This window comes from Vitis riparia, chromosome 3 (assembly GCF_004353265.1).
Source record: "Vitis riparia cultivar Riparia Gloire de Montpellier isolate 1030 chromosome 3, EGFV_Vit.rip_1.0, whole genome shotgun sequence".
Taxonomy (NCBI): Eukaryota; Viridiplantae; Streptophyta; class Magnoliopsida; order Vitales; family Vitaceae; genus Vitis; species Vitis riparia.
Window position 1 is genome coordinate 8,076,218 of NC_048433.1, and position 15,598 is coordinate 8,091,815.

Genomic DNA, 15,598 nt, shown 5'->3' on the forward strand with positions numbered 1-15,598 from the left:
CCCACCCCCCCGAGTTCATAGCCCCCCATTCTAAACATCTTACCACCCCAAGACTTCACACAATCCCAATGGTCATTTCCTAAATTTTGGTTTCCAACAAACAAACTAAATCCATCTTCTGAGATTTAATAAAAGCCTTTATCATCTTTCTCTTATCTCCATCATTTACCCCTTTAACATTCCATGACAGGATTCGAAGTTTCATCTAACAAAAGCTAGTTCCCCCATGAGCCCCTCATGTCTGACAATAATCACCAAACACACCAATTTCTTCAGCTCCAAGTCAGATCTTTAGGGTTTCTACCCTTTCCCCTTTTTCCTGGTCATCTTCTCAAAATGTTCTCTTCTCTCATTCATTCTCTTAAGAGACTTCAAAATTTCCCCCTCAAAACCCTCAGTTGGCATTCTCAAACAGTGGCAGAACTGCACTAAACAACTGTCCTTCCAAGACTCCACTACCCCTCCCTCTTCCTCCACTAACCCATCATTCACCTCCTTCATCAGGCAAGATCCACCAACTCCCTGTCCATTCCCCACTTCTTCCACCAAAAGCACCCTCAACAGATCTATTGTCAACAAGGAGATCTGCTTTCACTTTACCTATTTGTGATAGCGATGGAAGCCCTTAATTGTCTTTTAAAGAGAGCAATCTATGGAGGCTTTTTATCAACTTGCCAGGTGCATGGTAGAAGGGGTCAAGGTCTTCCACTTGTTGTTTGCTGATGATACACTGATAGGTTTTTATGGTAGTTGTTGATGTGGTTTGAGGCAATCTCTAGGCTAAGAGTTAATATGGATAAAAGTGAGTCAATCCCAATGGGAAGGGTGGAGAATGTGGAAGATTTGGTTGCAGAACTTAGTTGTAAGGTGGGAAGTCTTTTGTCCACTTTTTTGGGGATGTCATTGGGTGCTCCTTTTAAATCCATGGCAGCTTGAGATGGAATTAAGAGATTGGCTATATGGAAGTGATAATATATCTCTAAGGGTGGAGAATCACTTTGATATGAAGCGCTTTGTTCAGTTTGCCAATTTATTTTATGTCTATTCTCCATTTGCCAAGAGTGATTGGAATAGATTCAAAGGGATTTTTTGTCGGAAGGTGAGGCTCTAGAGAGAAAACCTCATTTAGTAATGTGGATGACAGTTCGTCTAGATAAAAGAAAAAAGGGGCTAAGGGTGAAGAGCCTTGCTACGCTCAATAAGGTTCTCTTTGGCAAATGGAGTTGACGCTTTGCAAATGAAAAAGAGGCATTTTGGAATCAAGTAATGAGGGGGAAATATGGAGAGAAACATGGTGGGTGGTGTTCTCGGGAAGTTAGGGTGGGGTATGATGTAGGCCTGTGAAAAGCAATTAGGAAGATTGGGCACCTTGTTAGCTCTAGAATTTCTTTTGTGGTGGGAAATGGGCAGAGGGTGAGCTTTCGGAAGGATAAGTGGTGTGGAACTACACCTTTGTGCGAATCTTTTCCCTCCTTATTTGCCCTAGCTACTTCCAAAGAGGCTTGGGTGAAAAATGTTTGGACTATTTCAATGAGGAAAGGGGGGAGGAGGGAGTTGGAGCCCTTGTTTCTCTGGGCCTTTCAATGATTGGAAGATGAATGAGATGGAAAACTTGCTGTGTTTGAGTGGGAAGAGAGTGATTATGGATGAGGATAGGGTGAGGTGGGTGGAATTGAAGTATGGCAACTTTTTGGTAAAGTCTCTTTATAAAGCCCTAGATCCGGAGTCATGTTTCCTAATGAAGATGATATGGAACTCTAGTGTGCAGCCAAAAGTAAGCTTCTTTGCTTGGGAAGCGTCATGAGGAAAAGTTCAAACTTTGGACCAAGTTCAGAAGAGAGGTTGGGCTTTAGCAAATAGATGTTATTTGTGCCAAGCGCATGAGGAGTCCATTGACCATCTTCTTTTCCATTGCAAAAAGACAAGGGATGTGTGGAGGCTTTTTTTTACTTTGTTTGGAGTGTATTGAGTGTTTCCTTCCTCAGTAAGGGAAACCCTCTTAGGGAGGAAAGGGGGGTAAGAAGAGCAGGGCAGTTTGGAATATGGATACGTCAATCCAAGATATATCGTCCTCTCCAGGATTTTGAAAAGGCACTTTTGGAACACCAATAGGCAGAAAAAATAATTTAGTACCCTTTATGCTTGTTTTGGTCAGTTTTGAAGGCAAAGAACAGAATTGTCTTTGAAGGCAGTGTGTTGTCCATGCAAAAGCTGAAAGCTTTTTTTGTTTATTTACTTTGGTCAAAGTCTAAATTGTTTATAAAAGATGGTCCTTCAACACTAATAGATTTCATTGATTGGGTGGGTTGTTTTTTGTACATCTTGTTGGACTTTTTTTTTGTTTCAGCTATAAGGGGGTGAGTGTCTCTTTCTTGTACATCTTAAGCCGCTAATTCAGCGCTTTTTTGTAATACAATACTCTTACTTATCAAAAAAAAATATATGTTTTTTTCTTAGCCTTGTCCATTTTATCAAATCCATTCCCATTCCTTCCTACCAATTTTTTATGGAAATCAAAAGCCCCTTTAAAGGTCAAGGCCTTTGCTTGGTTAGTGGCGCACAAGAAGGCAAACACAAATGACATGCCACAGTTGAAAAGATCCTACAACTCTCTCAGTCTTCATTGGTGCATCTTATACATAGGAAGTGGAGAATCGATCGACCATTTTTTTCTACATTGTCCTTTAACATTGGGGCTTTGGCACAAGCTCTTCAGTCTAAGACCTCTCATCCTTCTCTTTTACATTTTAACATAATCAATATATCTTTTGTTTTTTATCAAAAAATAAACAAAAATAATAATAATAATAATTTTTCCAACCAACTACCCAAGCCAAAAAACCAAGCTAGTCATAAAGGCTAAAATACAAATACTAACATCCATATTCAACCATCTTAACCAACCTCAGAAGCTCTCCAACTGCAAGCAGAGAGCCATGTATACTGTGTACTGGAGCATTTCTACCCAATCCATCTTGTGTAGCCTCAAACATACGATAATACCTGTCAAGAACACAATACATAGAACTCATTGTCCAAATCAAATAAAATACAAGGAACAAAATATGCAAGCTCAATAAAGCATTCAATGAGTCTGAAACAAAAAACTACAATCTGAAAGTCATCATCATCAAAAACAGTTTAAAGTTCAACAATCAAAATCAGGTCACAGTTTCTGCAGAAACTAATTTATTTTGAACAAGATTGAAATGACATAAAAATAAAAAGCCATGAGAAGAAGATTACTGAAGAATACATCCATTAGTTTTTGGATTCAGGGACACCAGATGCAGCTACTCCAAAATGATAAAGGTTTCAGCTAACTAATAAAAGTTGGCAAGCATGTAACCCAAGTTCGCATGTCTGTTGACTTTTAAATGGCATGAAAGATAGATATATGTCTAGAGCCTCTAAAGTCAGAACACTGTCCAGATTACAGCCATAGATGTGAAATTCAAACAACAGCCTAATATAAGAACAGCCAATGGTAGCATTGAAATGGTTACTTTTTTTCAAAAAAAAAACAAAGCATTGAAATCAAGCACAATAATTTTTCCCAAATTAGCCTTAAACACAAACTTCTCTTTTATGGATCTCTACAACTTTCATATTATCTTTCTAATTGTAGAATGTATTTCTCTTTGCAGCCTTCTTGCGCTTTACGCCACACATCAATGTTGAATATATCTTCACAGAGAATGAAACCAGACGATGCAGTGCAACTATAATTATATACCAATCCAGAACCATGGAATTCTGTACAGCTTGAGATGCTATTAAGTTTTTAGCCTACACAAGTCAAACATTTCCTGAGAACCTCATTTTCACGACTCCTGCTCTCAATTATGATCTTCTAGACTTCTTCATCATACGTAATACAAGAGATGCTATACATTATCCAATCTCCTTAATTGATGCTTCTAAAACCATATGCTCATTCTCATCATAGTGTTTGCCATATGGAATACGTAAAAGATGATAGCCAACACAGAGCCTTTGTCACACCCTCTCTATATAGGGAACAGAAAATATTATCGAAAGAAGAGCAAAGAAACAGAGGGAAGGATGAGAATGAGAGGCTCCCCCAAGGAGGGTGAAGGCCTGCTGCAACCTCAACCATGGAGAGGCTCCCCCATTGGCAAGATCATCAACTACTTGAGCATAGGTCTCCAACCAAATGATAGAACCCATTGGATGTAGATAGCTCATGAAATCCCACAGAGCATCTATGATCCTCCATTTGTCCTCAAAATCCCATAATTCCTTTCAATTAATATCACCCAAGGAATGCCATGAATTGCATCTTCCAACAGCACTCTTTTATTACCCCTTCTTGTCACTAACTCTAGCCCTTCAAAACATAGGCTGACTTTGAAAAAACCTTTTCACAAACCACATAATTGGGCCACAAGTCTATCTAGGAGACCTCTATGTTACATGGGTTTGGGTATGGGTGTTGAGTGCAGGTACATGTCTAGGTGTCATATCTTTTGCATCACAAAATCTTAGGACAAGGAGATTCGACTAAGAAGGATCTCAACTATGAGTCCGGGTACTTGGATGCGACAGTAATTAAAAATAAATTTAACACTAAACATAAGCATAGTAAGATAAGTATAGTTATTTATAATATTAAAAGGTTAATTGTAATTGGAGAATATATTTATATATCTTTTCTACTTTACTAAGAAATTAAGCTTATGTTACTTTGATGGTACTGCTAGTTGTATACGAAAAACCTGTTTATTTTAATAGGATGCTAAGAAAAATATTTAAGATAATATTATACTTGCAAACTTTTATTAGTTTAAAATTTTAAAAATTTATATTGATTTTGTAATAAAAATTTTCTAATATTTGAATTTTTATATTAATTATTTTTTATAGGAAAATAAAGATTATATTAAAAGAACACCAAAAAGAGTGCACTAAAGTACATAGGAAGTTCCTGTTGAGAGAGAGAGAAAGAAGAAAGACCTTGATTCTCATTAATGTAAAAAATGATCTACTTACAATTGAGAAATATATATATATACAAGGCTAAGAGTCCTACAAGGCTAAGAGTCCTAACTACCATACATGTGTCCTACCATATATGTGTCCTATATTAACAAGGAAAGGTTATACACTATAAATACATTATATTCAACACTCCCCCTCAAGCTGGAGCATATACGTCATATGCACCAAGCTTGTTACAAATATATTTAATCCTAGGACCTCTGAGAGATTTAGTGAAGATGTCAGCTAGTTGATCATTTGAATTAACAAAACTTGTAGCAACACATCCTGATGCGATCTTCTCTCTAATGAAATGACAGTCAACTTCAATATGTTTGGTCCTTTCATGAAAGACTGGATTGGATGCAATATGTAATGCGGCCTGGTTATCACATATGAGTTTCATCTGTTCATCCTTTCCAAATCTCAACTCTCGAAGAAGATGTCTCAACCATATGAGTTCACATGTTGCCAAAGCCATAGCTCGATACTCGGCTTCAGCGCTAGATCTGGCCACTACATCTTGTTTCTTACTCTTCCAAGATATTAGATTACCTCCAATAAAAACACAGTACCCTGAAGTGGAACGTCTATCTGTGGGTGAGCCAGTCCAATTTGCATCTGTGTAACCAACAACCTGAGTATGACCTCTGTTCTCGTACAACACACCTTGGCCTGGTGTACTTTTGATATATCGAAGAATGCGGATTACAGCATCCCAATGGCTATCACATGGTGACTGTAGGAATTGACTAACAACACTCACAGGAAAAGAAATGTCTGGACGAGTAATGGTGAGATAGTTCAATTTACCTAAAAGCCGTCGATATCTCCCGGGGTCTCCTAAAGGCTCCCCCTGTCCTGGTACAAGTTTGACATTCGGATCCATAGGTGTGTCTACCGGTTTACAGTCTAACATACCGGTTTCTTCCAGGATGTCTAAAGCATACTTCCTTTGGGAAAGGACCACAGCAGAATTGGATTGAGCTATCTCAATTCCCAAGAAATACTTGAGTTTCCCCAAGTCTTTGGTCTGAAAGTGGGTAAAAAGGTGTTGCTTTAGTTTCTGAATACCATCCTGATCACTGCCTGTAATGACGATGTCGTCCACATAAACAACCAGATAAATACATTGCCCCAAAGAGTTATGATGATAGAAAACTGAATGGTCTGCTGTACTGCGAAGCATGCCAAACTCTTGAACAACAGAACTAAAACGGCCAAACCATGCTCGAGGAGATTGTTTCAAGCCATATAGAGAACGGCGTAACCTGCATACTAAACCAGACTCCCCCTGAGCAACAAAACCAGGAGGTTGCTCCATATAAACCTCCTCGGCAAGATCACCATGAAGGAAGGCATTTTTAATATCCAATTGATAAAGAGGCCAAGAACACATGGCAGCCATGGAGAGAAGCAGACGGACAGAAGCAATCTTGGCAACAGGAGAGAATGTGTCACCATAATCAGAACCATAAACCTGAGTATAGCCTTTAGCAACTAAGCGGGCCTTAAGGCGATCAACCTGACCATCAGGACCAACCTTAACTGCGTAGACCCAACGACAGCCAACGGTAGATTTACCCGAGGGTAAAACAACAAGATCCCAAGTGCCATTAGAGTGTAGAGCAGCCATTTCATCCACCATTGCCTGTCGTCAGCCTGGATGGGAAAGAGCTTCATGGGTGCTCTTTGGAAGAGAAACAGAGGATATAGCAGAAACAAAAGCAGAATAGGGTGAAGATAATCGATGATAACTCAAAAAATTGTAAATAGGATGAGGATTACGAGTAGAGTGAGTACCTTTCCGAACAGCAATGGGTAAGTCATTAGGAGAAGGCAGAGTCGGGGTAGGTGAAGCCGAAGGGATAGGAAGTGAGTCAGCAGGTGCCTCAATAAAAGGGAAAGGAGCAACGACACGAGGGCGACGATGATAAACCTGAAGTGGTCGAGGAGGCATAGCATCAGGTGGGGAGACAATGGGAATAGGCAAGACTTCAGAAACAGGAAGAGACTCAGAAGTGGTGGAAAAGAATGGTGAGTCCTCAAAGAAGGTGACATCAGCGGAGATAAAGTATCGATGAGTCTCAAGGGAATAACAACGATAACCCTTCTGAAGTCTGGAGTATCCCAAGAAGAGACACTTCATGGCTTTGGCGGAAAGCTTGTCCTGTCCAGGAGTGAGAATATGAACAAAGCAAGTACAACCAAAGACACGAGGAGGAAGGAAATAAAGTGGTTGGTCAGGGAAGAGAAGGGAGTGAGGAATCTGATCATGTAAGACAGAGGAGGGCATACGATTAATCAAATAACAAGCGGTAAAAACAGCATCCCCCCAAAAACGAAAAGGAACATTACTATGGAGGAGGAGAGTACGAGCTGTCTCAACAAGATGTCGATTCTTGCGTTCAGCTACCCCATTTTGTTGAGGAGTATGAGCACAAGAAGACTGATGAAGAATCCCATGATGGGACATAAACGAAGTAAATGGTGCTGAAAAATATTCCCTGGCATTGTCACTGCGTAACACACGAATAGAAATATTGAACTGGGTTTGGATTTCAGCATAAAATTTCTGGAAAATAGAAAATAACTCAGCTCGATTTTTCATTAAAAATAACCAAGTACATCGAGAATAGTCATCAATGAAAGTGACAAAATACTGAAATCCTAAAGTAGACGCAGTCCGACAAGGACCCCAAACATCAGTGTGGACATGCTCAAAAGGAGACTTTGCCCGATTATTCAAACGCTTTGGGAACGAGACACGAGTATGTTTCCCAAGCTGACATGACTCACACGGAAGCGACGATAAAGTGGAAAAACGAGGGACCATCTTCTGGAACTTGGAGAGACTAGGGTGGCCCAGACGATTGTGAATGAGGAGAGGAGCATCAGTGGAAATGCAAACGGCAGGAGAGGAATCCGAGGTGAGGTGATAGAGGCCTTGAGACTCACGTCCTATGCCAATCGTCTTCCCCGTACTCCGGTCCTGCAAGGTCACAAATTTATCAGAAAAGGTAATAGAGCAATTAAGAGTACAAGTGATTTTGCTGATGGAAATAAGATTAAAAGGACATTCAGGAGTATAAAGGACAGAAGTGAGAGGTAGAAAAGGTAGAGGAAGGGCCAAACCAATACCTTTAGCCACAGTTTGAGAACCATTAGCTAAGGTAACAGTAGGTAAAGCAGAGGTAGTAGTAATAGAGGAGAAAAGATCCTTATTACCAGATAAGTGATCCAAAGCTCCAGAATCTAGAATCCAGGGTCCAAGAGAAGATGTGTGGGTAAGGTAGGCAGAGGCATTACCAGGCTGGGCAACAGAGGCAACAGAAGCCTGAGATGCGGAAGAGCTCGAAGGCTGAGGCAGCGGAGAATCAGAGGACTGGGCCACATGGGCAGTGTGAGGAGGTCGTCCATGTAACTGATAGCAACGATCGCGAGTGTGGCCAAGTTTATTGCAATAGGTGCAATGAGGACGTTGACCTCTACCTCGGGTACCACTGCGGCCTCCTCGAGAGTTAGTTTGAGAAACTAACACAGAAGAATCTGAAGTGCTATCAGATGGCAAAGTCTGAGTGGAGGAGATACGGAGGAGGCGAGCAAACACATCATCCAAGGACGGAACTGATGAACTACCAAGAATCTGATCGCGGACAGGCTCAAGATCCGGACGGAGGCCAATAAGAGTAAGAACCATGAAGAATTGGTCAAGCTGTGTTTGTTGAGCCCCAACATCAGGAGTAAGAGGCATCACAATCAAGAACTCCTCCTTAAGAGAGGCAATCTGGCCAATATAAGTAGATAGATCCAAGTCCTGTTGGCTGAGATGGACAATAGCAGAAACCACCTTATAAAGACGCTGGATATCATTCGTATATAATCCTTTGGCCTGAGTCCAAAATTTAAAACAAGTTTTGTAGGCCCGAAGATGAAGAAGAATCTTGGGATCAACCGATTGCCATAATACACTACATAACTGTGCATCTATCTTCCTCCACTGTACGCGGTTAACCTCAGGGATATCTGCCTCCTGTGTAATCAAGTGATCCTCATATCCTTGACCCATAAACCAAAGTTCAACAGAGGCAGACCAGGAAAGATAATTGTCACTGCCAACCAATTTCTCCGAAGTAATCATGGGAGATCCAGATATAACAGCGGAAAAAAATGGAATTTTTAGTAGTCATATCTACTTATCTGGAGAATGAAGTATGTTTGGATCGAAGAGAGCCCTAATACGGCTTCAGATTGCGGCGTGGCACCACCGAAAAAGGGAGACGGCCTCAGATCGCGGCGTGGTACCACCAGAAAGGTAGAAGAACACTTCCCAAGGCACGTGCAGGGATTGGAGTGGAGAAAAAGTAGTCGGAGCTTCACCGGAAAGACTGTTTGGAGGGCCGACGGAGACAAAATCCCCAAAAGAGGTACGTGCAGGGCTTGGATGGGAGAACCAGGGAGGTAGGGAGGCTGGTCGGCGTCAGGCGAAGCTGGAGGAGGAGGCGCGTCGCCGAAAAAGGCCTCACGCGCCCTCACGCGCCGACGCGTGAGATGCAGCCGCCGGCCGGAAAACTGCGCGTGGAGGCTCTTTTGGTGCCGGTGCCTTCACAAAAGTTGGAGATCTCCTCCAAGCGCTCCTTCTGGTATGGTCGGTGTCGGAAAAATACGTCGCCGGAAAATTCGCCGGAAAAATTCACCGGAAAAGTTCGTCGGCGGTGAGTTGTTTCTGTCGACGATCCGAATGACCGGAAAGTATTGGGAGATGGGGAAGGTGATCGGAATGAAACACGGTCACCGGAAGGTTTCCCGGAGTTGATGACACGGGAAACAGGAAAGAATTAGGTTTTCTTCCTTGGCTCTGATACCATGTTGAGAGAGAGAGAGAAAGAAGAAAGACCTTGGTTCTCATTAATGTAAAAAATGATCTACTTACAATTGAGAAATATATATATATACAAGGCTAAGAGTCCTAACTACCATACATGTGTCCTACCATATATGTGTCCTATATTAACAAGGAAAGGTTATACACTATAAATACATTATATTCAACAGTTCCTATCAAAAAAAAAAAGTACATAAGAAGTAAATAATGGTCACCAAAAGACGCCAGGAAAGGGAAAGGGACAAACAAAAAAACTACTCTCTTCCTTAATGAGAACTCGACCAATCAATGAAGTCATATAAGGACATTGGGCTTCAATTATGTATGACTTGGTCAAAGACAACAAGTTATAAATAAACAAGCTTTTTAGTATTTGGCAAGATAGCTCCTTGTTTTCAAACAATCTTCTATTTCTCTACTTCAAATTGCCCAAAAAAGGCACAAAAGAGCTCCTCCTCACACCTTTTTTTGTTCCAATAAAGCACTCATGTCATCCTAACAAGGTCTCTTTTACGGAACAAGATAACACCCAAGATACATTGAAAAGAGAATAAAAGTTGCCACAAAACACTTTGTCGCAATGTAGCAGGATGGGATCAATTGACTCATCCTAGATATGACAAAAGGAAGTATCTATTAGCTAGCAACTGCACTCTCCTTTGAAGCTAATCTAAAGTCAAAGCTTTAGCCCACAACACTTCCCAAGTAAAAAAGCTCACCTTAAGTGGAACCTATGAGTTCCAAACAACACCTTCTAGAAAAAGGGTTGAACTCCTAGGCTCTAAGGAAAGTGTAATGAGACTTCACAAAGAAGGAACCGTTCTTTATCTCCAACCAAATCACCGAACCTTCTCCTTCCCCATTCACCACTTGAAGCCTCAAAAGGAAACACCCCACAATCTCAATCTTCTAATCCTTTAGATGTCTAAAGAAGAAGCTAAAAGTCCAACAACCCTTAATATCAGACTGATTCCACAAATCCGCCACCCACACCTCCTTTGAACTAGCTAAGGTAAATAAGGAGGAAAAAGAAACACACAAAGGCTCAATACACCACTTATCCTTCTAAAACTTTACCCACCCACCTTTGCCCATAGAAAAAGGCACTCTACTTATAACAATCTCCTATAATTTCCTCATGGCTTTCCATAACCCAACCCTATACCTATCACCACTATTTTAAAAACCGGACCGGCTCAGCCAGTTCAACTAGTCGAACCATCACCCGGACCCTAGTCCGGTCCAATTGAGCTTTTGAGCAAGAAAGGGCTTCAAACCAGCATTAAACTAGATTGTGAGGATGGTTTTTGTTGGATTTTTTAAGGAGTGTATGGGCCCACTATGAAGGTGGAGAGAGAAGATTTTTTTAGTAAGCTGGGGGCCATTAGAAGTTTGTGGAATGAGCCATGGTGTATAGCAAGAGACTTCAACATGATAAGATTCCCTTCTGAGTGTAGTAAAGGAGGTCATCTGTCCCCGACAACGAGGAGATTCTCAGAGGTGGTCGAGGATTTAGAACTAAGGGGCTTGCCTCTTCAGGAGGGGTTGTTCACGTGGAGTGGAGGTTTTAATAATCGGTTAAAGTCGAGAATTGATTGGTTCCTCATTTATGAAGATTGGGAAGTACATTTTAAGGGGACCATTCAAGTTGTTCTGGCTAGGCCGGTTTCTAATCACTGTCCAATTCTTCTTGATGGGGGGGGATGAGGAGAGGGCCCACGCCTTTTAGATTTGAGAATATGTCGCTAAAGGAGGAAGACTTTAAAGTGGTGTTGAGAAAGTGGTGGGAGGGGATTCAAGTTAGTGAGTCAGCCAGCTTCATTTTGATTGAAAAATTGAAGGCATTAAAAACGATTCTGAGAAGTTGGAATAAAGAGGTTTTTTGTCAGATTGTTACTAAGAAGCAAAGTGCTTGGAATTTAATGGACTTTTGGGATAAGGAAGAGAGTGTTCACTCTTTGTCTTTGGAAGAAGAAGAAGCTAGGAAGGAGGCAAGAGAGATATACAAAAAGTGGGTTCTTTTAGAAGAAGTGTCGTGGAGGCAGAAGTCTAGGGAAATTTAGCTGAAGGAGGGGGATAGAAACACAAGGTCTTTTCATCAGATGGCTAATGCTCATAGAAGAAGGAATCAGTTGACTAGAGTAAAAGTGAATGGGAGGTGGTTCACTGAGGAGAGTGAAATCAAAGAGGAGGTGAGCAGAGCTTTCCAAGGTCTGTTAGCAGATCCCGGTGATTGGAAGCCCAGTTTAGATGGGTTCAATTTTGAGAGGCTTGATGAGTTGGATGTGGAGGAGCTAGAGAAGCCTTTCTAGGAGGAGGAGGTTTTTGGTGCGCTGTCAGGTTTTTGCGAATAAAAAGTGACAGGTCCTGACGGTTACTCAATGGCTTTCTGGCAATTTTCCTAGGATTTTGTAAAGGAGGAGGTAATGAACTTTTTAAGATAGTTCCATGAGACTGGGAGATTTGTTAGAAGTCTGAATGTAACCTTTCTAGTGTTGATTCCTAAGAAAGGGGGGGTTGAGGACTTGAAGGATTTTAGGCCAATTAGCTTGGTGGGAGGGTTGTACAAGTGGTTAGCTAAGGTGCTGACTAACAGAATGAAGGGAGTGTTAGCTAAGCTGATCTCAACATCTCAAAATGCTTTTGTGGAGAGGCGGTAGATTATGGATGCAGTGCTAATTGCTAATGAAGCAATAGACTCCATTTTGAAAAGCAATAGAAGGGCGATTCTGTGCAAATTAGACATTGAGAAAGCCTATGATCACGTGGACTGGTCATTTCTTTTAGCGGTGTTAGAGAGGATGGGGTTTGGGGAAAGGTGGTGTAGATGGATAATGTGGTGTTTATCCACTGTCAGGTTTTCAGTTATGGTGAATGGAAGCCCTGCTGGATTTTTCCAAAGCTCAAGGGGGTTAAGGCAAGGAGACACCCTTTCGTCTTACTTATTCGTAGTTGTGATGGAGGCTTTAGTTGTATGCTGAAGAGAGCAGTTTCTGGAGGTTTTTTGTTGCCTTGTTCGGTTCGAGGAAGAAGGGGTGAAAGGGTTTAGGTCTCTCATTTGTTGTTTGTTGATGACACATTGATTTTTTGTGAGGCAAAGGAGGAGCAATTGATGTATTTGTGTTGGTTGTTAATGTGGTTTGAGGCAATTTCAGGGTTAAGAGCAAATCTAGAAAAAAAAGTGAACTGATTCTGGTTGGTAGAGTTGAGAATGTGGAAAAGTTGGCTAATGAGTTCGGTTATAACGTGGGAAAATTGCCCTCCACCTACTTAGGAATGTCGTTGGGGGCTCCTTTTAAATCTGTTGCCGCTTAGGATGGAATAGAAGAAAGATTCTAAAAGAGATTGGCTATGTGGAAACGTCAGTACATTTCAAAGGGGGGAGGATTACCTTAATTCGAAGTACCTTGTCCAATTTGCCGATCTATTTTATATTTATTTTCCAACTACCTAGGGTAGTTAGAATGAGATTGGAGCAGAGTCAAAGGGATTTTCTATGGGGTGGTGGGGCTCTTAAGCAAAAACCGCATTTAGTAAGGTGGTCAATTATGTGTGTAGACAAAAGAAAAGGAGGGTTGGGGGTTAAGAGTCTTGGGACTTTCAATAAGGCTCTTATTGGCAAGTGGGTTTGGCACTTTGCAAATGAAAGAAAGGCCCTTTGGAACCAAGTGATTAGAAGAAAATACGGGGAAGAAAGAGGAGGATGGAGATCTTGTGAGGCTAGGGAGGCCTATGGAGTTGGATTGTGGAAAGCAATAAGTAAGATGGGACATCTAGTAAGCCCTTTTTTTGGCTTTGTGGTGAGTGATGGTAAGAAGGTGAGGTTTTGGAAAGACAAGTAGTGTGGAACCACCCCTCTGTGTGAGGTTTTTCCCTTCATTATTTGCTCTAGCAAATAAAGAGACTTGGGTAAATGAAGTTTGGACAACCGTGGGGGAAATGAGGGAAAGTTGGACTCCTCGTTTCAATAGACCTTTCAATGATTGGGAGTTGGAAAAAGTGGAAAGGTTGCTTGGATGGGAAGAAGGTTAGGGTGGATGAGGAGGATAGGGTGAGATGAATGGATTCAAATGATGGGGTTTTTTCGGTAAAATCTTTGTATAGGGCTTTGCAGCCGGTGTCTCTTGCTTCTTTCCCTTCGAAGATTATTTGGAACTCTTGTGTGCAGCCCAAAATAAGCTTCTTTGCGTGGGAGGCTTCGTGGCAAAGAGTTCTAACCTTGGATCGTTTGCAAAAGAGGGGTTGGGCTTTGGCAAATAGATGCTTTTTGTGCCAAACATGTGAGGAGTCAATTAACCACCTCCTCCTTCATTGTGAAAAAACAAGGGAAATGTGGATGTTGCTCCTTTTCTTTTTTGGAGTATATTAGGTTTTTCCTTTTTCAGTAAAGGAAACCCTTTTTCAGTAAAGGAAACCCTTTGCGTGGGAGGCTTCGTGGCAAAGAGTTCTAACCTTGGATCGTTTGCAAAAAAGGGGTTGGGCTTTGGCAAATAGATGCTTTTTGTGCCAAACATGTGAGGAGTCAATTAACCACCTCCTCCTTCATTGTGAAAAAACAAGGGAAATGTGGATGTTGCTCCTTTTCTTTTTTGGAGTATATTAGGTTTTTCCTTTTTCAGTAAAGGAAACCCTTTTAGGTTGGAGGGGCTCTTTTGTGGATAAGAAAAGGAAGGTGGCATGGCAAGTGGGACCATTATGCTTATTTTGGGTCATTTGGAAGGCTGGGAATACAATTGCTTTTGAGGATTGCGTGATGTCCATTCAAAGGCTAAAAGCTTCTTTTGTGTATTTACTTTGGTCGGAAACCAAATTATGGATGGTCCTTCGACCTTCATAGATTTTATAGATTGGGTGTGTTTACGATAAGGGAGAAGGTTTTTTGTTTTTCCTTGTTGTTTGGAGCCTTTTGTAAGGGGGTGAGTTTCTCCATATTGTAATTATGTGGGTTGCTATTTTAGCGCCTCTTTGCAATACAATATTCTGCTTATTGATCACAAAAAAAAAAAATTAAACCGGATGAACCAGTGGTTCAACGGCCAAATCGGACAGAACCGGAACGGTTCAGTTCAATGGGTTTTTAGGCCAAAACAGGCCTTATTAACCAATGAGCCACACATAGTTGTGAAAGGCGCGCTGAGGCTTGGGGCGGCGCGACGCGGTCGCCTAACTTGCCTTTGGCCAGGTACGCCCTCCTTCTTCTACTTCTTCTTCTTCTCCTTCTTCTTCTTCTTCTTCTTCTCCTTCACTTCTTCAGTCGTCGTCAGGTTGCAAAGGGCTGGGGCTGAGAAGCCCTAATTTTTTTTAAAATTTTTGGGTCCAAAATGACATCGTTTTGGCCCTTTTTATTTTAAAAGAAACAAACCAAAACAGCGTCGTTTTGGAGCCTATTCCTTTAAAAAATATATATATACAGGTCAAAAAAACGCCGTTTTGGTCCTGTTTTCCCTTCTAGCCCCCTTTTTTTGGTATTTTTGAACCCAACACCACTCCCAATCATGCCCTAGCCTCAATCGTGCAGTGGATAAGTAAAGAAGAAGAAGATGATGAGGAAAAATAGAGGAAAAATAAGAGAAAAATAGAGGAAAAATAATCACATACATTCCAGGACCTCATCATGTTGATTAAATTGAAGTTTTGGATGATATTTGATGATTTATGTGTTTAGGATAAATAAATGATTGTTAAATTTGATTATATCATATAAAAATATAT

The 15,598-nt window shown here is 41.2% G+C and overlaps 1 protein-coding gene across 1 annotated transcript in view; it reads right to left on the reverse strand.

The window, feature by feature from the left end:
• Positions 1-15,598, reverse strand: part of LOC117910833 (serine/threonine-protein kinase TOR) — a 121,097-nt gene that overhangs the window by 81,423 nt on the left and 24,076 nt on the right. The window contains exon 5 of the mRNA XM_034825005.1: positions 2,905-3,003. Within this exon, the coding sequence (XP_034680896.1) occupies positions 2,905-3,003 (99 nt within the window). The remainder of the gene's footprint in view (positions 1-2,904; positions 3,004-15,598) is intronic.